This window comes from Pagrus major, chromosome 8 (genome assembly GCF_040436345.1).
Source record: "Pagrus major chromosome 8, Pma_NU_1.0".
Lineage (NCBI taxonomy): Eukaryota > Metazoa > Chordata > Actinopteri > Spariformes > Sparidae > Pagrus > Pagrus major.
Genome location: NC_133222.1, coordinates 28,965,563 through 28,993,402, shown reverse-complemented (window position 1 = coordinate 28,993,402; position 27,840 = coordinate 28,965,563). Strand labels below are relative to the sequence as shown.

Here is a 27,840-nt window from a genome sequence, read left to right as displayed (position 1 = left end):
ATGCTACGCTCCAGCTTGCTCTGTGGGGAACATGCTCAGTAAGTTTCATGGAAATCCTCCTGTTATATTTTATCAGTTCTTGTGCACAAGTAGGGAATTTAGCCATCTAAATGTACTTGAGGAAAGGACAGCGGGTCACCAGAGTCATTAGGTTTGATCCTCTGGGTATCATGAATATACCCTAAATGTAATAGCAAACTGTCAGTAGCTGCCAAGATATCCTTCTCTGGACCGAAGAGCTGAGCGGACGCAGATGAACAGATGGATGGACTGACTGAATCCACATCCGGAGGCGTATGCAACAAATGAGAATATGACCAGAATCTGAAGCGACGGGAAGAGGTACGTGTAAAACTCTGCATGTGTGCTCTCAGGTCACACAGACTTTCCCGGCTCTCTTAATCATCAGCTCCCTCCTCTCCCGCCTGTTTCCCTCTTGACTTTCAGCTGTCTCTCCTTGCTTGCTGACTTGCCAACAGACGTTTGGCATCCAACACCTTCACATCAATTATGAGTTAGAGGAGTCGCTCTTTGCCTCTCTGAATCACAGCCCTCAATTCCCTCTTTCTTGTCTCTATCAGTGTCCTCCATTGACCTCAGTGGCAAGAGGCAAACTCCATGTCCCTCACCTTTCTCTATACCTTCCTCTCTCAGTGACAAACACTCTCTGGCTTTCTGTGTCTCCATACCATCCTCCTGGCTTCTATGTGTGCATGTGGCCCCCTCTCCCCCTCTGTGCGAGGGGCTATATTTAGTTAGAGGCATTAAAATATCATCATGCAGAGTCGAAGCCCAGAAAAGATCTAGTGGTCAGCTCACGTGGACTCAGTGTGCTACCTATAACCCTCACCTGCTTCACAGACTCCAACACACGCAGTGCAGACAAGTAAGCAAGGACAGAGACACAAATAACACATTTGGTTTATGTGCTTTCATTCAATCTAAGCATTTAGATTTAGATTTGTACAAGAAATGTGTGACTTTGTACTCATTCAGAGAAGCAAAAATGGGGCATTTAATGTCACATTTGTGAAGTTATTTCACCTAGTTGTTATTTGAATACAAGGAGAATCTCAGGAGAGTCTCTCAGTGTCTCCCACTATAGTAAATAAGCGGTTCGTAACCACACCACACCTTAAGGACAGATATAAAGGACAATAACAGTCACATAGCACAGTGATTTAGTAGCACTTCCACACAGTTTAGGACTTGTGAAAGACAGATTTTAAAAACAACCATCAAAATCGATGCAGTGTCGCTTCCAAAAGTGCTGTATCCTACAATTCCCATTATGCATACTCAGTAAAATCCTTTAACAGACCCAAATAGAGAGAGACAACACCATCACTGGCAGCAGTGCCACCAGTAAATGAACAGCCACTGTCTAATAAAGTAGCAACACGTCTTTTTTCTGCTTTATGATTATAGTGCACCACATGATCATAGAAGGGGTGCAACAGTACATGAGTACAGTACAGACGTAACTGATCAGTTTATGCAGTCAGACAAAGAATACGTCTGACTGTAGCAAAAGCATGCATCAGTGGGCGAGAGTATAACCATCCTGATCCACACTCCTATCCAGTAGGTGGCAGTAATGCACCTAAAAGATGTTTTCCAGCTGCCATTAAACATAAAAAGCAGCAGCAGGAGAAGAAGAAGATATGATAAAACATGACAAAGAGGAATTAATGATACCCTATGTTGAGTTCAGCAGAGACACCAGAGCTAGACGACCCGCCCTCTTCATTCTAATCAGCTGTGTGGGTCGGACGAGGACGGTGTGTCGGTGCTGTTTGACTGTTGTATGTGAGTGGAAACACGTTGGCGTCTACTATTCCAACTAATCGACTATTCTGACTATCTCAGGGGAGATGAAAAACACTAAGTACAATAAACTGTAACTTACTGCACACTACTGTCGGTTGAAAATAAATAACGTAACCTAGAATAATGAATTTGAGGATTTTGTAGCTTTTTTCCGATTGTACCAAACTTGTACTCAATCGTGACCCCTAAACTGAGATACGTATCAAACTTTGACTGCTGTGTACCATTACATCCAAAGATCATAGACAGACCAGAGACCCACAATGGTATAACTGGACCCTCCAAGACCAGACGAGACTGAATACCAGACTTATGTAATGAGTGGGTCCTGGGTTGACTGTCGGACAGCAGGAATAGACCATGAATCAACTATTCATTCAGTGGGCCACATAACCAGGAGGTGAACTCAGAAGCTAGAAACTTTTCTTGGCGTATGCACCAGGCGAGCAATTCTTATTTGACTAAATAGGCACCATCTTTTCTATGGTATCTAAATCTATAATACATGTATGGATCTGTGAAGACCTCTACACAGTTTTTGCTTATTGTTTGTCTTCAAACATAGCGTGTAAAAGCGGTACCTTTCATCACTGACTCATAGATGACGTGACGGAGTCCCATGAGCACTTCAACTCGGGCCAGCCAATACAGCCAAAAAATGAGTACCCTGATCAATTTTTAATTGAGGACAATTTCAATCAATTTCTTTATTCCTGCAAAAAGCAAAAAAAAGACGACTGACTGAAAGTGACCTCTCTGTGCGAGTTGCAATAATCAGATTTTCGAGATGTAGATGCTGTACACATTGTGCAAAACCCAAAATTTGAATCAGTCGAATTTATATGAAAGGTTGCCCAGGATAACTTGAACACAACAACAAGAACTGGTAATCACTGCTAGCAGCTGCATAAGCATGTGATAATAATAAAACCCTGTGTGCACTACTTATTCACTCTTGGATTACCCACCTCAGCCAAGTTCGTAGTCTTAGCAACTTTATTTTCATACCATAGTGAAATCAATGGAAAGGCAGGGCTGAGGGAAGGGTAGAAAAAGCACGTGAAAACTTTTTGTATAAACACAATCTATACTAAGTGTGTAGCTAATGGGTTAAAACATCAAAAACCACCACTATAGCTCTTTAATACACTTTATTATACTGCATTAACATGTGCAGGTATGCTTGGTGCTAATACTTACATATTGAGAAAAGTGGCTGTTGGGTTAAACTCCGACAAAGTCATTGTGGTTCTTTAATAGGAGTCCGATTATATTCCTGCATCTATTGTACAGTAAATGTGTGCATGTGTAATGACCTTGCTCAGAGATGTGCTGATGTGCGGCAGCTAGTAGGCCCAGGTGATTGACAATAGACCCCTGAGCATGCTGGGAAACGAGATAAGCTGCAGCTCGGCCCGTTTTGTGGGTCTCAAAAAACCCAAGAGAACACAGAAAGAGAGAGAGAGAGAGAGGGAGAGGGAGGGAAAAAAGACAGAGAGAAATTACAGAGAGATTACACAGCGGGAACAGAGCCGGACAGACAGACAGACTGACGGAGGAGAGGGGGACAGAGGCAGGACGAGAGAGAGTAATTTGCTGGAAATAAAGAGTGACAGGACAGACAGAGCTGTAGAAAAAAAGAAGAGAGGAATTATGGGAGTCTTTCTCCTTTTACCCTCTCTCCTCTCGACCGTTATCAGCCATCAGGGTACTCCATCACTCTGGATCTCATCTTCCTTAAGACAGTTTCACTCTCCTCTCTCTGTCTCTGTCACTCAATCTTCTCTCCTCTCACTGTCCGAATTCAGCTGCAGGCTTCAACCTTACATTATATTTTACTGCACTGGCCTTGGGGGCCTAGTTGACTGCTATTTGTGGAGCTGTGTTGAAAATGACTTCCCTCCTTCTCCCTCCCTCTAACAACTTCACATGATTAAGCCTGTGTGCTCACCTTATCATTAGAAACACAGCAACACTGTTCTTGCCATGTATACACACACAGAAACACAGAGCTCTACAAGGTGACCTTCAGGCTCCAGAGCAGACGTACATGTGCAGAGTCTCCACTCAAACAAGTAACTGTCAATCATCATGTTGCTGGAGGCAATGAGACGACATGGCTGCTGTCAATCATGTGTCCCCGAGCAACCAGGAGTGGCAGGTCAGGCCGTAATTAAAAGAGCAGCCTGCTGGAGGAAATAAACAGTAGACTGGATGTAGACAGTGTGTCTGCAGCAGTATCACTGACTCTTTTTTTTTTTTGGTCTCTTTATGTACGGTTTTATTTCATTCATAAATAGCCCTGAGTATCAGTATGGACACGGAGTAACAATAAACATGAATGATGGTGAAACCTCTTAAGCAAGTCAGCAAAATCTCCCTCTAAGTCTTACTGGTGCACTTAGCTTTTGAAAATCGGAAATTCAGGTCTTTATTTCATGCATTAAAGCTGAAATGGACTGACAGAATGAACCATTAAAAGCAGCAGCAAATAGGGTGAAGCGTTTAAATACCTCGATATTATAAATAATAGGACTATTTCTTCTACATTTTGTGTCCATCATCAGGATAAAGAGCTCATCTGCAGTTTGGGAATGTTTGCATGCTTCAGCCCACGGTCAGTAATGTATCAGTGCCCTGATGATCATTTGTGCCAATAGACCAGATTCACACGGCGGCCATTTTCCTCTGATGTCACGCTCAGGTTGGGAAGCTCAATTTATGGTTTAATTATGCTGCTGTGTTCCAGGTTGCAAGTTGTATAAACGTAGGGCAGCTGACAAATCATTCCCCGAGTGATCAGCAACTGAAAAGACATCAGAGAGTGAAACTCCACAGGGACCTTGGTCGTATTTCAAGGTAAAACAACAAATGTTAATACCCATTAGCCACTGTTTGACGACCTCCAGTGCATTTCACTTTTAGAACTGCATTTCGCTTTTCATATCATACCGAGTAACACTAACAAACAGTTGGCTAATGTTAGCTAGGAAGTGGTTGAATGCTAATATTAGCTGTTGTCTAGCCGAAGCTAAAGGGTTTTAAAATATGTTGTTAAACCTTGAAATATATGGCCCAGTGTCCCTCTTCATTTGAACTATCTGTTGTCTTTTCAACTGCTGATCAATCAGAAAGCAGCGAAATGTTAACAATTGGTTGATTCCCTTTGTTTATTGGACTTGCAACCTGGAACACAGTGTAACATTTGAGCTTCCCACCCTGACTGTGATGCCAGAGGAAAAAGTGTGACTATGGTCTAATCAGGAATGTTAGTGATAGCTTTTGTGGCCCAAACTGATTATTGGTTGATAAGTCGATTAGTTCGATATTAGTCGACTAACATCGAATATCGTTTTGAGACAAACTTGAAAAAAAAATCTGTTAAGTACCTGAATCAAACCCTCAGAGATATGATCTCACTCAAAGACCTCTTAGTTTGATGTGTCATAGGAGGTCCCACAAGGCCGAAAGCAATTCCTTACAAAAATGCAAGATATGACACCACTAATGGCAGCTAGAGGCTCTTACAATATGAAGACATGTTAGACAATGGTCTCAGCAGTTATTTTAACTCCCTGTCAGCTGTGAGGTAGCTTTAGCAACAGGCTGATAGTGAAAGATGGTGGCAAGTGATAAATCCAAGCCTCAAAGCCTGTCTTTATACTGGTTTATAAATTAGACTCCAGATGGATTCAGGCATCAATCTTGATAGAATACATCATCGATGCATGGTCCCCTCTGTCAACGTATCTCTAAGTGATGAGAACATGGACACAATAATCAGTCTTGTTACGTTAACTCATTTGTGAACATTTTTATCTGAGTCATGTCAAATAGATTGTCATCATCAGCAAAGATCATCAAACAACCAAATTATTTTACTGTACATGAACTGTCTGAATTCAGGTCAACCTCTCACTAAACTCAGCACTCACCAGAGACTCTGAGGTTCTCTATCTTCGTTTTACCCTCTCCTCTCTGTAACATGACCTTCACAAAGTACAGTACATCCCCCCTCAAGCTCCAGTCAGCAGTGAAAATTACAAGACATAAACACCCGACAATGGAGGTCACCTCTGCAGATCACTGCTGCAGTCAGGTTGATAAACAGGAGTGAAGATAAAGCCACTTTTTAATTCCAAAATTTGAAAAGTCCTCTCAGAGCTCTCCTCCCATCAATTAACGGCTCCGGATCAGAACCGAATCTGATGTGACTCTAGGTGTTTATTCTTCCAGAAGGTCTGGCTCTGCACTTGATTCTCAGCCTATCCCCCTGGTACAACACTCTGCAAACATTTATTGTTTGGTTTTGATAGAGAGCCCAAGCATCTTATATATATATGTATATATATATATATATATATATATATATATATATATATATATATATATATATACATATATATATATATATATGCTATATAATAAAAAACTCTTGTACAATTATTTTGTTTACAACAACCAGGGATCCAGTGATTTTTCTAATGATCTTAATGATTTCAGCATCTCATCACTCATTGGCTGGCTAGCCACTGAAACAAATTCCCAAAAGTTTGCTGTATTCCTGCAGTATTCGCTACAGCTCACAGCAGGTTTCATTCCCCCAAAACATGAAACACTGAGGAGTAATAGATTAGCGGTCATGAAATCGAATCAGTCAACTGGTGGTTGAATAACAGAGTGGGGCAGCATGTAGAGACAGTGAGGGATGAGCTAACAGAGGAACACAAAGCAGCACTACACAGACGATCAATAAAGCAAAATAAAAGAGCCTGACATGTCTGGCTCCCACACCCCATCACTGTGACACAGCATGGCTTTTTGATATCACGTGGAAACCCAGTGAAACCATGCTAAGCACTTATTGTCGAGGTTAGTGATGGCGGACCTGTATGACCACACACTAAATGCAAGTTACATATGGTAGTATATGTTCTAAAATTATACTGCAAGTGTTTGAACTTTTTGGCAATATGTATTAAAAGCAGAAGGGTCAGCATTATAGAATCGTTTCTTCTCTCTCTTTGGCACTCATCCACTCTGATTCATTTGCAAAATTATATTAAATAAGACGTAAAAGGTTTTGAGAAACTCAGGTGCCATAAATTCTTATCTGGAAGTTGTTTAGTAAAATGAACTGTGCAGCAGTGTGAAGAAGACACCTGGATGCCCTCCTTGATCTATTCATAAATTCTAATCTGCTGTTGTATCATTATTCTGTTTGTCCCTCCCAACACCCCAGCCGGAAAAGCAGCCGTGCTGACTGTCTAATTTGCACTAATTGCTGGGATTTTTGGAACAGAACTCGCTGCTAAACTAGCAGTTTAAGTTTCTTAAGATGGCCTTCAGCCACAATGTCTGCCACTAGGGCCTACTAATGCTGTGAATCCAGTTATTTATTTTTTCCCCCAGCAGATCAGTAATATGGACTGTAGTTTGCCAGAGGATCTTCCTTTCACTTGTACTAAAAAGAAGAATGCATCAAGCTAGATTCCTTTCCAATGGCCTCTGCCTCAAAACCTCCAGAGATTAGACTTAGATTAAGCCATAAATATAAAGTAATTGCAGTTTTGTGTTAGCATTCAACAACTAGCTACCTAGCTCATGGAAGGCCTAGTTATTAAATGCTGGAAACAAATGGTTACGTTTTTTTATTTTTAGCTTACTTGAACCAAATCAAACAGGTTGTGGGTAATATTATACGAGTCCCTGCACTTTACACTGCACTGTTGGTGCTAAATCAAAACACAGACATAATGTCCCCAGATGGGACCACTAACATCTTGTGAAACTTAAAAGGTTACATGTTACAACAAGGGTCGATTGCCATTAGGGATGTTAGCAGGCTCAGTTATGTTTGTATTTTCAAGAGTGCATGACTGAATATGTCAGGTTGTGTAAACTCATTCTAAGAATTTTTATGATTTTCTTCATTTCCCTCATTCATATTTATCACGCTTTGGAAGGACCAGCTCAACAACACGCGTCAGCTTGTAGACCCACCCACCTTGTGATGAATATTTATCAGCACAGCAGCAGTGACTGGAGACTTGGCACAATATTGGGAAGACCAATAAATATGGAAAAATACATATAAAAAAAAAAACAGGGCAAAAATCTGTTTATTTTTTACCAGCACAGCAGCGAGCCTGGCTTTTCCTTTCAGATCTACAGTAGCCTCCTGACATATAACATAAAAGTAGCTAGAGAAAAGAAAAAGCCTTCCATACCATTGTAGGAGAGGCGAGGCTTGCTGAGACACATGATGAAGTGAACTTCCATTTCATTGGACGCCACAGACTTGGAGCAGACAGGACACTTGAATCCTAGAAAGAAAAGCAGAGAAGAGATCAGTGAAAATACAAATGTATACCCATACCTCTAACATAAACAAGTATCATCTTCATCGTGATCTGTATTTGTATACCGTCTTTGACCCAGCTGACAGCCTTTAGCATCATTACAAAGCATATTCCAAGAAGGTCGTTTGTTTTGTTTTTTTAAAGATGTCTTTACATAAGAGACAAATGAAAAATGTGTTTCAGATTTAAGTAGTGATAACCATTCATCTTCTGAGGTGATGATTTAAAGTCTAGCAGCCCTGATGATAAATCACCCATCACCAGACCACTTAAGTGTTGCTGTTTTTCTTCAGGGTCCCTGGATCCCATCTAATGACAAACCTTTGACAAACGGGGGTTGGATTCTGTGATATAAAGCACAGAGCAGCCTGGATGGAAACAGAGTCACGTTGATTGCTAAAATTCAAAACTATTTGGCAGATAAAACCCAAAAATCGGAAGAAAAATATTAAAATGTGGTGTGAAGCCTTCAATTGTTTTTCTCATTTTCAATTATTCTGAAAAAGCTATTTAGACGGCAGTTGGGGGAGGAGGTGGGGGTTGTTCAAAAAAACATCTACGGTGTCCTGATGATAAAGTGTCCTCCAGGGTGGCTTCCAATGGTAAAAACATGATGGAGTGCCATATAGGAACTATTTCAATGTGCATGCATCACGATGTGAGCTTTAACACTTTTAGCTACAGTGACGATTTTGGCTTCAGAAAATAACGTCTTTTCAAATCAATTTGGGAACTTGGTGCTTCCACAGACTTGGATTACACTGGACGAGCTTCATGGAGCCTTTTGATATTTACTTTTCAGTTGGGTTTTTTTAGCGTTTTAAAACAAGTCCCCATTTACTTCAGCTGTTTAGGAGAATGCTGCAATGCTGAACTGCTTCTTTACGTGAAGCAAGATCTAAAGGTCAGCTCAGTGATTTGAGAATAAATACAGGCAATACAACAAAGTCAGGTCAGCTACTTTTGAGTGGCAATCATTGCTCTTTAATGTGTTGTCTGTGTCTGTAGACCTGTGTGCATTTTACAGCTAGTTTATTAGGTTGTACTGAGCATTCAACATGCTTATATATACTGAAGTCAGCTATCCTACAGGACCAACAGAAAAGCTGTAATTTGTTAGAACATGCTATATTTAAATAATGGGTTCAGATGTTTCCATTATTCTGTCTGTCTCTTCTGTGTTTTCTTGCTGAGCCATAGCAAAAGGATCAACATGTGGGTTTGTTGCCAGGACACGACACCTTCAATCCTGCATGCTAGGGATAGACTGATTATTGGCCTGACCGAATATTGGGGGCCGATATTCAGCATTTTTTCTGATTATTAGTATCTGTGTTTTTTGTGTTTGACTGCTGATATAATAAATTAATTTGAAATTGCGATACTTTGGCTCTGATGCAGCATCCTCTGTGTCTGTAGTCACCACTCTGTGGTCTCACTCAATTTCCCGCCCACAACACTATGTGATTGATTAGTCATCAGACGTGATAGTCTATCAACACTGAATAATCTGAATCTGCAAAGTAACCAGTGACTAAAGTTATCAAATACATTTAGTGGAGTGGAAATATTAAGTAGAAGAAAATGGAAAAACTCAAAATTGTACTTGAACATTACCTGAGTAAAGTTTGTTACATTAACTGGTTATTCCCAACTTTGACGCTAAGATTTTCAGTGCAAATGCATATCGGTTTCATATATCAGTTGTATGTCTCCTTGGTTATGAGTAATCAGTGTAGGTATCGGCCCTGAAAAAAACATACCGGTCAACCCCGAATACACACAACTACCAGGTAGAAGATACACACTTAGCTAACTGGTGAATCCTCATATTAGCTTGGGTAGAACTTAGAGGTGTGTTCAGTAAATTTTGGAAAAAGCATGTCAACACAGAGAAGCAAATTGGACATGGGTAGACTAAAATTCACCCAAAAGGTTTTTCCAACCAACAGTCAATGACGAAGGTCCCCAACCTTAAAAAAAGGAACAACCACAACAACCCTAGTGATCTTTCCCTAACCTAACCAACAGTCTTCTTCATGTTATAAAGAAATTGAGACAAAAGATGTCGTCCTGTCGATGGCGACCAGATCAGAAAACTCCTCTGTGTGTCGTTCTGGAGGGCACACATTTCCTCTCACACACTACCTCTCTCGGATGTTTTATAACATGGGAGCCATCTCAGCAGCCCCCTCCTGTGCTGTTTAGATGGGACCCATTAGGCCTAACTGTATTAGTTTAACACATAACAGATAATTAGATCAACCACTGGGCCACATGAGACGAGTTTGCACAAACTGAAAACAGACACGACTGCTCTGCGATAAAGGACACTTCCAGTCAAAACGGCAGCAATCCTTGGCTCTAAACAGAAGTCCAGATTGTGATGTATTTTAGTGCCCTGATTACTTAAAACTCCTTGTGTACTCATTATGCAAATCACGTTATTAACAAGCTCTTAAAAATGTACAAGCTTCATTGTGCAAATTCTGTTTTGAAGCCTCAGTACACTGACGTCCTCACACACACAAGTCTCTTTTTTGGTTTTCACTGATTATATTAAAAATTAAAGCCACAGTCTTGTTGGGTTTACAGCATCTACTGTGACCAGACAGTTCTTATGTGTTCCCCAATCATGTGGTGGTATAATGGGATTGACAAATATATAACCAGCAGCACTGCCATTTTTTATGAGAACACTTTTGTCCTTTGAGGGTTCGACTGCATCTCTGTGGGGATTTGCACACTTTGCAGTTGTCATGTAGGTGGTGCCGCTGACAGTATCACTACTGCAGGTCTATTAGTTTGTTTTGTCCTGATGTTTTTCTGTCCTTTCTTTTTTACTTCCTGTCCTTGTCTTGTCTCTGACACCTGTTTGCAGTAAAGGGTTGTATAAAGAAATGTGCTTGAACTTAAAGGGGTACGAAAGTGATAATATTCTATGGTTGGCCAACATGGAAGACACAAATTAGAAATGAGTATTCCAAATCTGTGCCGCAGAGGCAGGGATATCATGACTTTTAGTCTGTAGTGAGGGCTAAACTGGATCCTACAGTTCCCATAATGCACGTTTGTCTGTGTGTGTTTGATCCCCGGCTCCGGCTGCGTGTCAAAGCGTCCTTGGGCAACATACTGAACCCCAAATTGCTCAGGATGACTGTATCATTGGTGTGTGTGTGTGTGAATGCCTGAGCGTAGAAATATTGTGAGGCTGTTTTGCTCCTGATGAGCAGGTCGCCACTGCGCACGGCAGTCTCTGCCATTAGTGTTTGAATGTGTGTGCGAATGAGTGAATGTGAGAAGCGTCGGTAGACTAGAAAAGCTTTATAAATGCCATCCATTCAACAGTTTGAAAAAGAGAACTTACTCATACACAAACAGGGGGTTAGGGGTTAGCGATGCAGCACCTCATGTCAGTTCTGCCACGTGATCTCAAATGTAAACAAATGTTGAATATTGGCACTGATAATTAGCCAGGGTCTATAATCGTTTTACCCCTAATTTTAACTTGTATTCATTACCTGTCAACAGTAGTATGCTAGCTAACGATAGCCTCAAGGGCTAGGGTTGTTTACCATTGCTTGGCAACAACATCAGCTGCTCTAGGATATCTCTCTTATTGGTGAGAGGTGATTGTGAAAGTACTGACTTAATGACAGTCGTGGTCGTCCAGATTTTGAATCCTAGATATCCAACACATTTTGTTATTTTTCGGGGCAACCTTCAGGACCGACCATTCTCCCAGACCAGATTTCTCCTCTGTCTCTTGTCAGGAGGGGCAAATCAGGGTTAATTCAGCCTGATACCCTTGTAGAGTCTGACCAGAGGTCATGGACTTAGAGCTTATTATAAAGAAATGTTTGTCTTTAATGAGATGGACAAAATATTAGTTCAGAAATGATTATGTTAACAAATTAATGATAGACAGTTAACCAATTGGTCAATGACAGAAAAGTAATATAGAGCTTTTTTAACAATCAACTGGTTCCAGCTTCTCTGATAGAAGGCGAATCTCTTTAATATCATGCAAACTGGATATGACCGGATCTGAGACAAATTATATTGTGACATTTCTCCCTAATTTCATTCATGTCCATTTTGTACACTAACAGATTAAAATATTAATGGGTGGTTATGTGTCTAATACTTCTATTTTCATAAGAAAAGTGGAAAAATGCGTTAGAAAAAGCTGCAAACCTGCAGTGTGTCACATACTGTGTGTGGTGCCTACAGTACTTAAAGAACTCAGCAAACACTATCAGCGGGTTATCTTTGAAATGTTGCACATCAGTTTATAAAAAGCCTCAAAATGTAAGATATGGAGGTACAGTAGTTTGACAGTTTGTTAGGTTACACACAGATACATTCACTATACACAGACCCCCCCCCCCCCTCCTCATGGCAGCTGACCCACTTTTCCCTTGGCTGCTATTTTCAGATGCTCCATAGGGACGAGCAGAGAGAGAGAGATGGAGGAAATGAGTGAAGAAGAAGTGCAGAAGGAAGGTGAGAGGCGCAGGCATTTGAGGAGAAATGAAGGGTTATGATACATGGTCCAGCAGGACTCCAGGAGGTGTGTGTGTGTGTGTGTGTGTGTGCGTGTGTGTGTGTGTGTGTGTGTGTGTTTGCCTTTGACTCAGCCAAGCACCACAAATCCTGGAGGACTTTTCATATTCAAGGAGCGCATAAGGTCAGATAGGGACAAAAATAAATCATAGGACTGGATCATAAATTAATTATCGTGGTGCCTATGTGGGAGTGTGTATGTGTGTGCACAAGCGTGTGTGTGTATATGAGCAACTTGTGCCGGTAACCCTGAACTGAACAGGATTCGTTTTATGTCAAACTGGCACATTTCTCTCTAATATTTCTCTCTACTGTCATGGCGGTGGACTGCAGGTGATGTCAGAAAACTGCACACAGCACTTTTATCATCAGCAGCCACGGGACGCTTTATACAAAATAACACAGAAGAGAGTAATGGTCCACCGTTTTCATACTGACTGCTGCTGAGGAAACAGATTTTAATGTACATTTCTGAAATATCCAGAATTCTGTTGTTGCAACTCTACCGTGATATATGGGGAGAAAAGGAAGATTTGATTTATGTTTATTGGCGCTGTGTTTTGTCATTTAAGCAAATATCTAATAAAATTCTGCATGTAGTTTTAATATTTTGAACCGTTGAAGGACAGCATGGATACCTTCGATAAACAAAATGCCCTCATCAGAAAAACTGTTAAGTGTGAAAGCAGCTTATTACAACCCATATTTGTGCTTCTTGTTAGGCGGAGACCTTTAGTGGCCGCAGTAATTATCATGGTAGAAAATAGAGGAAGTCAGGTGGAGCAGTATAAAGAGGGAGAGAGTCTGCTGCAGGATGAGGTCGGGGTGGACGGTTGGGTTAAATGAGCACAGGACTTCCACCCTGGAGGCCGCTGCTCGTGTGACATGTGAAACCAGAAATCAACTGCAAGTTATTTTAAATTAGCCTACTGACGTAGTTAGGTTGCTTCGCGTACAAAATGTAGCTGAGGTCACATACGAAGCATAATTATTTAAACCCATACTGCAATGTTTTCCTTACCCTCACCGATGAATCTAAGGACTTTTTCACATTAACTCTTCTCCCTTGTAGAGTCCCCTTGTAGGGGAAAGCAGCAACTTTCAGTCAAACAAAATGAATGTGCATACATAACAACCAATCACTTTGCATTGAAGAAATGTGGCACTTGATAGTGAGCAGAAGGTCTATTTTTTTCTTCTTTTTATTAAAAACAATAGATTGTTTTCCATTTAAATGTCTGGAACCACTGATAAAATAATATTTCCACTTAAGAGTTCAGTAAAATAATTGTCCAATCATATTTTAGTTGCTTTTTGTGAGTTGATATAAATGTAACTGATTGTGTTAAATAGGCATATGATATCGGCACATATCGTATCGTTGTATATAATATCGTATAGTGATGAAACTTGGGATTTACATCCCTAATATCTGCATCCAATATTAACATTTTAAAAATTGCTTTAAACACTTGAAGCTTGCTAACTTTAGCTTATTCATGACTTCATAGCACTGTATCAGTCTAGGCAGTACTATGTACAACTTACAAACAGCAGCCAAAGCTGGCCAACATCCATACTGTCATCAGGATTGTAGAAAAGAGCGTGGAGGGGACGAGGACAAATGTAAGGAATGTGTTCACCTAATGAGAGGGAGTGAATTCAGCTGGAGACAGGGGAAAAATTTTAATTATAAAATTTCTAAACCTTATATACACCATGTCACAATGTTTTAAACTATTATTTATTTCAGTGGTACCATGTGCATTTTGTCCAAGACACTCAATGGGCAATTTGAGCCTGTTGTCGGGCAGTAACATCCTGTATAACTGCTTCAGGTACCCAAACAAATATTCAGTCACAACTGCACATGTGGGTCCATCTAACCGCCAACAAAGCCAGAAAGTACAATCAATATAAACACATTCAGCAGGTTTGTCTTCAGGCCCAAAACACAGAGGAGCAGAGCTGAAAACTGTTGCTTTAGTTCCTGAGCAGTTTTACAACATGTTATGGAAGGAGTAATTTCCCCCAGAAGCATCTGTAGAAGCAGCTAAAAAAAGACCATCATTAGAAAGACTGATGGATTCAGAGTTAGCAGCTATTCAAGGCTGTAACGCTGTGAATGTCGTCAGCCTCTCCAGCAGTGAGGGGTTCAAAAATGTAGCTTTTTGTTTCACAGCCACTTTTTTAGATGTTTACCTTTCCCTTTCATTTCTACTCTGACCTTTAATGTTCCCACCGTTTTCTCCCTCTCCGTTCTCATTATCTCCAGCAGCTTCTTTGTGTTACTGCCATTCTCTTTCCTGTAGGTGTGAAGTTTGCCTCCATAATCATTATGTTATTCTGTGTGTATGGCCTGCCCTGACATATCCTGTATGTGCAGAGACTTTTCATAAAACTCTGAAAAACAAACTACAAAGTACCCAAGCCAACATTTTCTGCAGCAGCAGGAACAAAAAAAACAAAAGAAAAACAGCCTGCATCTCTGATTTTACCCCCCTGTGATTCTGTTTTCGAGCTGATCAGCATTTCTTCAAAGCAACCGCGGTGAATGTGCCACTTTTGTGTTCTACAAAACTCCCGTCGGAGTTTAAACTTACAACACGCATGGTGAAACATGTGCAGCATGTTAGCAGAGCTGCAGCAGCTTCAGTGCTGAGTCATGCACAGAGCATTACCCCCAGAGACCGGGGTTCATGTCCTGTGTGTGTCAAGATTGATTTGATACATAATTAATTCAAATAACGTGACTGAGCTTAGTTATTTTAACCGAAAGCAGGATCTTTCCCTAAACCTAACCAAGTCATTTTGGTGCCTAAACCTAATCAAACTGCCACCGTTCCATGTCAACAACAGTCCAACAGTCAAAATGTGTCATAATATGTGAATAGTTTGTTATTTAGCTTAACTGAAAATCCAATTACTGAAAAACTGATGCCAGAAGGGTAAGTAGAGCATCATAGCTTGAAGCTTAAGGCCACTGACCAGGCTGCTCTATTCAACAAGTCGGCATTGAGAACGTGTTGCTAATGTTATAATATTACAACGTGAGCGTTATTATGCCGAATTAATAATAACTGTAATGGAGTTTATCCTGGAGAGGAGGGACCCTCCCTAAGAACAATCTCAGAAAATGAATAATGTATCTTTACCTAACAACTAGATATGTGGCAAAGCACAGCTGTCAGATAGGAGAGGAACAATGAGTCCTGAGACAAGAAGATGTTATGTCCATATTTTAAAAGGTTAAACGCTCTGAGTGAAATCATGTGCCTCTGCTGCTACAATGAATACGTGTGCATTATTTCAAAGCACTAGAAGCAGGCAGAAGAAAGACTGCCTTTCATATCTGTGTAATGCTGATGACGGCTCTTGCCTGCAGGCAATGAAAGATCTATGGAGGATTCAGTTTTGTCTGATCTTTGTTTCATTGTCAACTCGCATCTCCACAAGACAAGAAATGATATTAGTTTCCACAGCACGTTACGCCGCCTGTGTACACAGCTGAACTGATTACAATACATTGTTAGCTGTTGGTTACACATCGGGTTGCACCACATCAGCTATTTCTCGTGTAGAGATTACATAGCTAACTGAACCAACTGACGAAACTAACGTCAGCTTGATATGAGCCATTTAGGTTGAAGAGTCGAATCACTAATATGGAGTATGGTCAACACATCCGACCAGACGCTTGATAAAATGCAGTTTTTTAGTTATGAAATGGTGAGATTTAGATTTTAGATCACATTTTACAAACAGACTGTTGCACAGTTGACAGACATATAAACACTTGGCACATTACTCAAAATGGCTTCTGTTCAATAGGTGTCTCTCTAGGAACACATTTTTCCATGCTACACAGACTCACAGACTCACAAGGTGAAAACAATACCAGCCGCCGTTACTGCTAGTAAAAATAACACAACTTTCCATAAATAACAAGAGGTTATGTGAGTAACATCCTAATTACATCTAGAGTAATTAAAACATACATAAAACAAAGTAATAGCTAGTTACAGTTGGCATTTATGTTACAGTTGTGATGCTAGCATAGCTTCCTGCCTGGATAAGAATATCAAACTTGATAGGGCTGTATCGCTCTAAATCTTCAACCACCCTGAACTGCTGAACCACAATTTAAACCCATCAGTGGATCCACATGAGGTCGTACTCACTCATAGATACCAGCCACCTAAATACACGTTTTCATGTGTATTTATTCCCTGAGAAAGTGATGAAAATATCTAAAACATGCCCCATCTTGCAATGTTAAAGACAGCGAGAAAAACGTCGCTTTATCCGGATCAGCACCAAAAGTTAAACAGGTCCATTCTGGGCCGAGACCCATCCTCCATCTGAGCTTCATGGAAATCTGTTTTTCGTAATCCTCCTGACAAATCAACCAACCAACCAGCCAACCAACCCATAGACTCCAAAAACGTAACCTTCTCGATGGAGGTAATCAGTAGTTAGTAATAGTTAGTAAGAACTTAGAACCTTTTAGCTCGTTCATAAATCCATCACCACAAGAACTGTAATGGATTTATGATTAGGCTTGCTGATACAGCCCACTCCAGATATTCAGAAATAATGCCACCCCATTATTACTAGTACTGCATTTAGATGATGAATTAATTCACAAATAGTAACAACTCTAATTTAAAATGCAGTAATTAAACCCCCCTGCTCATTCATTTCCATGTGTCTTTTATCGCGGCTGCAGGTGCTGCATATATTTCCCTCTCTGCATTGTGAGCACACACGAGAACTAAACTGAATTTTATGTTATCTTGTTTTGGTCAGCCCTCTGTGATGTTTTAGTGATGAAAAACATCAGTGAATCAAAGTTGCAGAGAAAAGCAGCACAATGCTGTGATACAATAATTAACATTCAGCCAGCGGTTGGGATCAAAGCTGGATAATGACTCAAATGCAAAATCAGTTGTTAGGCTTTCAGTTCTGATTTTCCTGTAGCTGGCTCATCACTGGGATGATAGCGTCTTACTAAATAATGGTTTCTGTCTGGAGATCATCTCATGATCAGCAGCCACGCCTGATTGGTCACAGTTAGCTACAGATCACTTTTTATTCACTGCAGCAAAACAAATGTAATATGCATGAGGTGTGTAAACTGGACTGGAACACCACCCAGGAGATGCATGATATTAACTTTTACCAACACACGATATTTTAGTTTTTGGACTATTTGAATTTGAAGACATATTTCCTGCAGCTTCATTAGTATCTGCCTTCATTTAACACAACCCTGGTTCCAAGAGTTAACAGTCGATGGAGGAGACGAGCACACATCACAGTACTCGAAGAAGATAAAATGTAAGATTTATTTTGGCAGAACATTGTCATAGATCTTTGTTCTTGGACTGAATCGATTGCAGATGGATGCTTGAAAACTTCTCTGTCAGATGGGGACCGTCACACTCTTGCCTCAAGTGGAACTAAGCTTTGTTGTATATCAAAAAGGGGGAAATCTGCTCTCTTCAATCACTACAAAAGAGTGGAGAAACACTCTGAAAGTTAGATATTAACCACGGCGTATCTATTTAAAATTGGCTACTAATTAGAATAACAGAAACAGCTAATTACAGCTCAAGTAATTAAGACCACACTGATGCACTTATAATTAACAGTGATTCATCCTCATATCATAATTCCGATCACAATCCTGATTACATGTTTCTGAAGCAAAATGGCCAAATACTGTTCTGCTAACTGATAAAAATCATAATATCCACCCCTACAGCACCTTTAACTACACTTCTATTCATTTCACAGCAGAGAGCGTTAACTGAAATGGAGAGAAAAATAATAATAAGCATTGAAGCTGTTTTCAACACAAGCATTTTGCTCTCCACTGAACAGAGCAGCCTCACAAGGCTCTCATAATAAACTAATGCAAATGATTATTATATAATGCACTATACAGTGAATGCACATACTGTAAGTGCTGAGGATTGTTTGGCCACAGGTAGACCTGCTCAGTACACATATCTATGAGTAGAAAATGTAATGTAAGCCCATAGAGGAGAATGCTTGGAATGACTATGTCTGTATGCATGTATCGTACTTACATTCATTTAATCAATCCAAGTATTGATCTTTTTCATGCTTAGCCCGATTCAGGGTCCCAGAATTCACAAGGTCTACAACATTATATTTGTGTCCGTGCATTGTCACATGTTGAGGTTTCTTGCATGTACTTGAACCCCATTCTTTGTAAATGTAGTGTTTGTCAACTGAAAAACACACCTCCAACTAAGATGTCGCTTTGTTAGCTACCTAGCTAACTTGTATTTCTATCGTACTGTGTCTTTAATAGACAGTAACAGTGTGGTAGCATCAGCTTAGGGCCCAGACACACCAAACCCACCTTAAAGAACTAGCAGCAGCAGAGGCTGACTGTTGCATCGATCACGTCACCTGTGTCTCTGGCAAAAAGCTGCACTTGAACACACCGCAAAGACTACAGCTGACTGCCTACCAGCTCCTACATTCTGCACCATGAATGTACAACGTCGATTAGGGCTCTTTCTATTGTTCATTTTTGATTTCATGGAGGTTTTATATACAGTATGTACAACTCTCCTTCAGCCGATAAAAGTGATTTAAAAATGTGTGATGTCGTCACACTGTAAAGTCCATGGGCCAAGTGGGAACTCACGGGCAGGGCCAGTGGGAGAAAATTCACTGCACATATTAAATGGGCAACAAGTAAACCTGGATCAAGTAAATCATTCAAAAAGGGAAACTAGAAGTCTCAGGACTGCTGATGTTATCATTTTCACACCACTCTCGCTACTAAAGCCACGTCTAATTGAGAAAACGCACCGATTTTCTTCACTGAACAGCCGATCAGAATGTATTCTCTCAACACCGATGCAAGAGCTGCACACATGGGCTGACTAGAGCCAAGAAACCTGAAAGAAACAGGGCCACAGACACTCACTGACGGCCCGACATGCCTGATGGCCGACCGTTGTGGTGTGTCAGGGCCCTTAAATGTGCACAGCCAGACTTTAGCATGCTGCTTGACAGTAGCTCTGCATGCTAATACTGCTAACAGGGTATCCTAGTTGTTAGGTAAGATTAATCATTTTGAGTTTGTCATTGTTTCCAACACTGTCATGTATTATAGAAAAGGTTATTTATTAAATATGACGTCTTTGTAGTCTTTGAAAGGAATGTTGGACTACAGTCGGCAGTGTGGTATCAGCATGTCTCAATTCTTTTACTGTGTTAAACTCTCCTGGTCAAATGATTCCACCAAAAACACAATATCTTGGTGAGGTTATCATTCTTTGTTTATGTGGATTATAGAACACATGCATATACACTGATCAGGCATAACATTATGACCACCTGCCTAATATTGTGAAGGTTCCCCTTGTGCAGCTAAAACAGCTCTGACCTGTCAAGACATGGACCTAAGGCCTCTGAGAGTGTCCTGTGGTGTCTGGCACCAGGGCGTTTTATAGTGGATCCTCTGGGTCCTGTATGTTGGGGGGTGGGGCCTCCATGGATCAGACCTGCTCCAGCACGTCTTACAGATGCTCGATCAGATTGGGATCTGGGGAATTTGGAGGCCCGGTCAACACCTTGGGCCCTTTATTGTGTTCCTCGAGCTGTTCCTGAGCAGTGTTTGCGGTGTGTCAGGGCACGTTGTCCTGCTGCGAGGCCACTGCCATCGGGTAGTGTTGTTGTGATGAGGGGGTGTACTTGGTCCACAACAGTGTTTGGATGGGTGGTGTGTGTCAAGTGGCATTCACATGAATGCCAGCACCCAAGGTTTCCCAGCAGAACATCGCATTGTGATGAGATGATCAATGTTATTGACGTCACCTGTCAGTGGTTTTAATGTTGTGGCTGATGGGTGTACATTCTTGAAGGAAATGTTTGTGAAAATGAAATGAAATCATTCCTTGAGTGTCAGTTTCTCTTTGAAATCCAATGAATGTGCTTGCAAATCTTTTTATGTGCTCAAAATGTCCCTTCCCACATACAGGCACAAATATAATCCCATGTAGGGAGACGGAAGGGAGACACTGCACAGGAGCTCCCAGTCACACTTACAGGCAATCTGGCCTCCAATCTACCTGTCTCTGGCAGGAAAACCCTGAGAAACACACAGGCAACACGCACACACTCACACGCGCGCATGTACGCGCGCACACCCACGCACACCTTGCATGACTATGCAATAACAACAGCGAGAGAGGCTGAATAGATAGAGCCGTCACACACTCTGAGCTGCAGCACTATTAAATGGTCCCATGGAGACTTATTCTTGTCAACCCCTGCACAGACAACACACGCGCCCACAAACACACACTTCTCAGACGAGGTCACTCAACTCAATCTCTGGCCAATGCATATTTCATCAACCCTTGGCAGCCCGGCCCAGCCTGAGACCCTGACGCAGATCCCAAATAAGCTTGGTCCACTGATGAAGACCTCAGGACTAACAAAGACACTTGTGCCTTGGAAGCCCAATGAAGTGTCTGTCAGCAGGAAGTGGAGCTACAGATAAACAGTGCAGCTACACTGGGTATGAAATGTTTGCACAGATTGGTACATTTTGTGCCTGTAGCTCCTGCAGCAGGATGAGCAACTGTATTTGCTTTTTAAAGGTTCAGTCTTACAGTTTGTGTCTGCTATCAAACACAAAGTCAGATGAGAGGATTGCTATCAATTTAATCTCCAGGATAAAAAACATTTGCCTGGGACGTGTTCATTTAGAACAAAGACAAGAGAAAATGAAAGTACACCTTCCAACTACTTATTCTCTAATTTAACCTACACGTTGTATCTTCACTGGCTACAGGAACAAGCTAGTCACTGAATGTCTCACATCGCTGTTGTTCACAGTAGAGTAACAGCCCTCAAAGCTTACACTCCCTTTATAACGAGAAGACTTTTGAGATGCAGCGTACGTCACCTCACCGAGCTGTTTTTGGTCAAGAAGCAGTTCCAACGCTAACTTCAGAATCACTGGTAGTAGCCGAGTTAGCAGTGTAGCCCAATTTCAGTTTGTGTTGAGCTAGGCCAAACACATCCCCAAACAATTCCTTCACTGACACGTGGACATAGAAATTATAATAGTAATGTCATTTGACTGTAGAGAGAAACAAAGAAGGTATTTTTCAGACTGGCATAAACAGTCAGTCTGGCTAAATCATAGCCTAACAAACAGTGCTGTAATGAGGAGGGAGAGCCAGAACACACAAAACAACAAGAGTACTAAGACGTAGCACACATTTACCTTATTCGTAGTTTAAATTCAGCAGAATATGGCTTTATCTTCCCACTGCAGCACGGCTACGCTCACAGCTAATGGTGTCTTTCTCCACTATTATCACTGAGGGTAATAAGGTCAGCGTGTAGAGAACATAACAAGTCACTCAACTGCTAATGCACACTTAACAGACAATAACACTGTGGTAGAATTAACTTCAATGGGTTAGACACTGGTAAACGTTTTACTGTTGATCCACTTCAGACCTTAAGAGAAATCACGTAGCTCTTGATGCTAACGCTGCCGATGGAAGGCGCTTTAGGGGAAGAAGACGGCGAAGTTGGCGTTTCATTCAGGGAGGCTGAGAAGCTGTGAAAGCTGCATTTTAAAATGTGCTTTCGCATTTCACTTTGTCATCTATTAAACATGCCGTGCCGCTGTCTGAAAGAAATGTTTGACAGTGTTTGACTTTGAGAATGTGAGGCGCCGTCTGTTAGCTTGTCCTTTGTTGTCTCCAAGTGCTAGCTTCCTTGTTACACTTATCTGACAACGCAAACACACACCTCTCTTAGTCCTGTGGAGTTTTGCTATTATATGTGGCTGTATGCTAGAATTACTTGAAAAAACTACAATGATGAAACTGAACTGTAATTTAAGAAGTTGGAGTGTGAGCAGATTGTTTTAATTCAGCAAGGGTGCATTCGTAAATCCAGTGTGACGCTCTATACTAAACTGAGTGCATGATATGTATTAGAAAAAGTAGCTTAGACTACTGTCACAATGTGCCAATGAAAATACGTTTTGGAAACACGACTTTAAGATGGATTTGTGCAAGAAATTCACAACATTCACAGATAATATGTAGGTATTTTCACTTTCCCTGTTTCAAAAGGATTTGTATGTAGCCTAGTTAAAATACTATTAAGTACTTATACTGCTAAATTGAGTCATTGAGAAGAAAGAGGTTACTCTTCAGTTACGTTAAGCTTTGATGCTTTTTTTGGTGAAAGCGTATAAGTTACTATGGCGTCACTTCAGGGGTCTTGTATCACCCTGACAGGGCTTGTGCTGCAATAATCGCTGGCTCATTGCACCTCGTGCCTTACTTAACAACTTTTAATTACCTAAAGGTCAAATGTTCTTTCTTTGGATAATGCTAGTGGCTGTTATCACTGAGCAGAGTGAACAGAGTGCTGGAGCCAATAATCTGCTGATGAGCAGAGCAATTTTTTTTAAAATGTGTTTTCATTATTTAACAGGTAGGTTGAGAAAACTTGCTTGAAAGAATTTGTGTTGATCGTTTGCCATATAGCAGAAAGCAGTGTGCCCATGTATGTAGTGAAGCAGAATGTAAAGGTGTGGAGTTCAGGGTGGTGGATGATCATGTAGCGCCAAGTGCTCGTTCCCCACTGGCGACCGGCATGTCCCCCTCACTTTGCAAAACCCTGCTTTTGCAGTTTCACACTCGCGGCAGTCGAGTGCAACAATCTCTCTTAACAAGTTCCTCTTGCCGACCAACTGTCACAATCCGAATAACAGGACCGCTGAGTTGATGAAAACGATGATACACTCACAAAGCTTGATCAATGAATCAATGAATAATAGGGGCGTATAGGGTACATATATTCATCCTCAGCCATCACAGTACAGATAGCTTGGTGCATGCAGTCATACTAAGAATACGCCTGAATCAGTCACACTGTGGTGAAAGCATCTGCCGACGTGCAAGAGTATATGTATAGTATGAAGAAGACTCTGTGACTAACTATGCGCTATAGCCAGTTCACTACACTGTATTCATGTGGCCTGGTGTTCCCAGTGGCCTGTAACTGTAGGGAATCTGACAAATTGTTGTCATTTCATCACCTCTGTATTGATCAGCAACTGAAAAGTCAATGGATTGTGAAACTTCAGGGGAGCATCAGGCCACATTTCAAGGTGAAGAAAATATTTAATAACCCATTTGCTTCCGCTGCACAACAGTTAACATTAGCCAATGTCAACGCACATCTTGGAGAAATTTATTTAAGCCTGGAAATGAAACACACAGGATGAAATCAAACAGTTATGTTAGCTAGGAAGTGTCCGGATGCAAACGTTAGTTCATGGGTTACGAAGTGCAGTTTTACCTTTAAATATGGCCCTATGTTTGTCACTTGCCATTCTCTTTTCGGCTGCTGATCTATCAGGAAGCAGTGAAATTTATATGACTTTTAACCTGGAACACAACAGCATAACATGCTTTCATCTATTGAAACGGCAGGAGCAGAGGACCCACCCGCTTCATTCGAATCAGCTGTGTGGGAACATTTTGGACAGGGAGTGGTGGATTGGATTCGGATTAACAATCTCAGTGGACTCTAGGTGGAACAAACTTGAATTACGCTACTGTCTGTTGAGATACATGAAAAGAAACCTCGCCTCATACATTTGGGATTTGTTGTTACTTTCTTCCGGTTGTACAGAACTGTGAAGCGAACCGTGACCCCAAAACCAAGATCCCAATATGACTTCTGTGTACTGTACTACCCTAATTAATAATACAAAGTGAGGCCATCATTTCACATTAACCAATTTAATAATATGATAGGTGAGTAAAAATATGTAAAGAAAAACAGTCACATTTTTTTTACTGTGTACCCGAAACTTCTTCACCCAAACCCGGACAGAACAAAGTGTGAACATGTTCAGATGTCAAGTCCGGTCGTACAGAAGAAGAGCAGGTGTGGTTCAAGTGTAGCCTGAACTCATCAACATGCTGTGGCACAGAGGTATTTTCATATGAGGTGAAAAGATACCACTGACACGTTCATTAGGTCTCTCACTGACTGAGTCTATATAATCAGTCTTATGGAACAACACCTCAACCGGTCTTCAGTAAGACGCTCGTAAGCGATGGACCACCGTGAGATGTCGCAATGCTGCAGCAGACTAAGACTATGATTAAAACATGGATCAGCCTGTCTCATAATGATGAATAATGTCCAGATGAGGATGGCCGGACCTTAGATAGCCACATTCATCGAGAGGAGCCGGTCTAAATCAAACCAGTGCCTGGGAAGGTAATGTCTGCACAAACAACCCCCCCACATGGAATCAATAGCACAATAAAATCCTGCCTGTATTCAAACCTCACATAAAATATCTGCAGAACAATAATTACTGAGCAGATGAAGGCTCAGTTATTGTTTCGAGTCCAGGCTGTTATCTGTATTAACAGTAGACGCTTTGGTTGTTAAGTGTCAATAGCTGCAGAGGACAGACAGACGTCGGAGGAGGAAGGGGGGAGTCCGCTTTAACTGTGCAGTAAAATAAGGATCACAACAGTCCGGGGGCAGAGGGAGAGATGAATCATCCAGCCGTCTACTTTATGGTGCAGAAGTGAGGAGGAGGAGAAGAGGACGGAGGGAGAGAAATAGAGGGGACAGTAAAAAAGCAGAAAAAGAGGAAGGCGAGACAGAAAGTTGAAGGGGGAAATGATGAAAAAGAGAGTGTGTGAGGGAGCAACAGAGAGGAGAAAGCAACAAAACCAAGACTAAATATGAGGGAGTGAGGCTGAATCATGGGACTGAACTCGGAGGGAGCGTTGGAGGAGACGGTGAGAGATGGAGAGACACTGTGTGGTGAGAACAGGAGGGCAGTCAGGAGGACAGAAGAAGGGCGGAGCGAAATGAGAGACGCGAAGAAGAAAGTTAGATGAAATGTAGAGAGAGAAAACAACAGCAAGTGTGGCCTCGTTCAACCTGAGCCACTGCCCACACCTAATGGTGATGTCCCGGTGTCCTGGAGTACACATGTGCATTACTGTGAGCAACTTCCATCTTTCACAGGATATTAAGCAGTGCCGTCATTACACGTTGTATCCAGTGCTGCTCAAAGCATTCAAGGTCATCAAAGTGACAGGAGTCTAGGGAGTCCCTGCTCAGAGCCAGGAAACTGTCAGAACACCACGACTGCTCCTGGTTTTTGAACAGATTCAACAAAGAAAACATCATTTGTTCGTTTGTGAGCTTCAGACGTGCTGGTTGGAAAAAAATGGACTAAGCTAAGCTAACCAGCTGCTGGCTGTAGCCTTTTAGTTCATAAACATTGCACACTTAACATAAAAAGTGAATCAGCCTATTACCACAAACTATTCCTTTAAACTATTATTGAGTTAACAATCAGTTTATCAGTCATTAAACAAAATGATGAAACACTAAATTTAATAGTAACAGCCTGTTTGAACTACTGGTTCAGCTCATAATTGTAGAGTATATTAGGTATTATATCATAATAAAAAAAAAAAGATCGCTAGTATAGGAAGGTTTGCATCCAAATGTATTGAAAGTTTCTATTCACTAAGGTTATACAGTGTTTAGGGGTTGGTTCATCTCGGTAAGCAGTAAGTAGCACCTATTCTCCAGCTGACAGTCAAATCTCAAATCAGTGACATAATCTGTTTGTTTCATGTATTCATTTGATGAGTGTTACAGTCTCCTTACCAGTCTACACAGATCAGATGTTTTGTTAGCTGCTATTTTTCATCTCTTCGTTGAACACTGAAGTAACATGCACCATGATTTATTTGACCAGTCTATTGCCATTGCACCTGGTCGCATTTTGCCAACACCTGATCCAAGCTTGAAAGCTTTTTCACAAATGTCACACTTCACTGGAGGACATAAATGACAAAAAAAGAGAACTTATCAACATGATCAGGGTGAGTTGACCGTAGCCAGTCCAGCTGCAGAAAACACCTGCTCAGGTGGGACAAATGTCCCAAAACTCACAAATAATGACATGCCAGCTTCAATTTCATTTCCAGGAATAAACTAAATTTACACCCAAATTTCATGGGATTGGTTTTGATGTTATTGGAACAGGTTACTGAGTCAGGGGAGTTAGTTAGCTCTCAGGACAGCCCCATTAGGCACAGTAGGCCATAATTATTCTAATCTATCCATCCAGAACAGATGGGTGCTTAAGTTTGTACGTCACTCGACCCAGACAAATATGTACATTTTCCACATGTCACTCATCTTTTATGTTGTGTAATGTGTTTGTTAATCAGCTGACTTATTTACTGTAGTAATAATCATTTTGCTTATTCAAATTCAGAACAGATTAAAAGCAAAAACAGCAGCCAGGTTAGGTCTGTAGCATGTCTAAATCTAATTATTCAAATTAAACTATCCCTTATTTGGCAGAGGTCCGTCCTGAGGGGCCTCAAGGACCCATAGAGGTCCCTGGATACCACTTTCGGATTCACTCCAGTAGCAGATGTTATAGCGCTGTTAGAGATGGGTACTTTAAGATAATAAAACAGATGATAGGAAGAGATCCTCGGTGTGAGGTGGCAGAATAAAACACAGTGACACAGCAAGATCGGCGACACAGAAAGCAGCAGAGGTCACCCTCAACAAGTAAAACTTACAGGTAATGGTATAATCAATGTGGACTTGAGTGGAGAAGGTGGCAGATGAGGGAAAGTTGAGCAAGAGAGATGCTGGTACAAAGGAAAGTTGCTGTTTTAGAGATGGTGTTTGAACACATTGTAAAATGACAGCTGTTTGATGTTTTTCTGCCTTATTAACATTCATTTGACCAATTTTACCATTGCTAATGATGGGGCAGAAATGTCTCGCAAAACTAAAAGGAAGTGGTAGTCAGATTATAAAAATCAGGACAGAGGTTTTGTAGCTATTCAAGCTTTCAGTTTAACTTTCAGATCATCATCATTACAGACGCGTCACGTTCCCCAGAGAATGAATCCCAGTTACTTTGATGATCTGCTCGCTTTTGATCAGGCTGCTGGTAGTGCTAGATTGTAAAAAAAGTTACAAG

General features: G+C 41.1%; 1 protein-coding gene across 1 annotated transcript in view; it reads right to left on the bottom strand.

The window, feature by feature from the left end:
* The window catches only part of znrf1 (zinc and ring finger 1), a 63,521-nt gene that overhangs the window by 10,794 nt on the left and 24,887 nt on the right, over positions 1–27,840 (bottom strand). Inside the window, exon 2 of the mRNA XM_073472690.1 lies at positions 8,061–8,156. Within this exon, the coding sequence (XP_073328791.1) occupies positions 8,061–8,156 (96 nt within the window). The remainder of the gene's footprint in view (positions 1–8,060; positions 8,157–27,840) is intronic.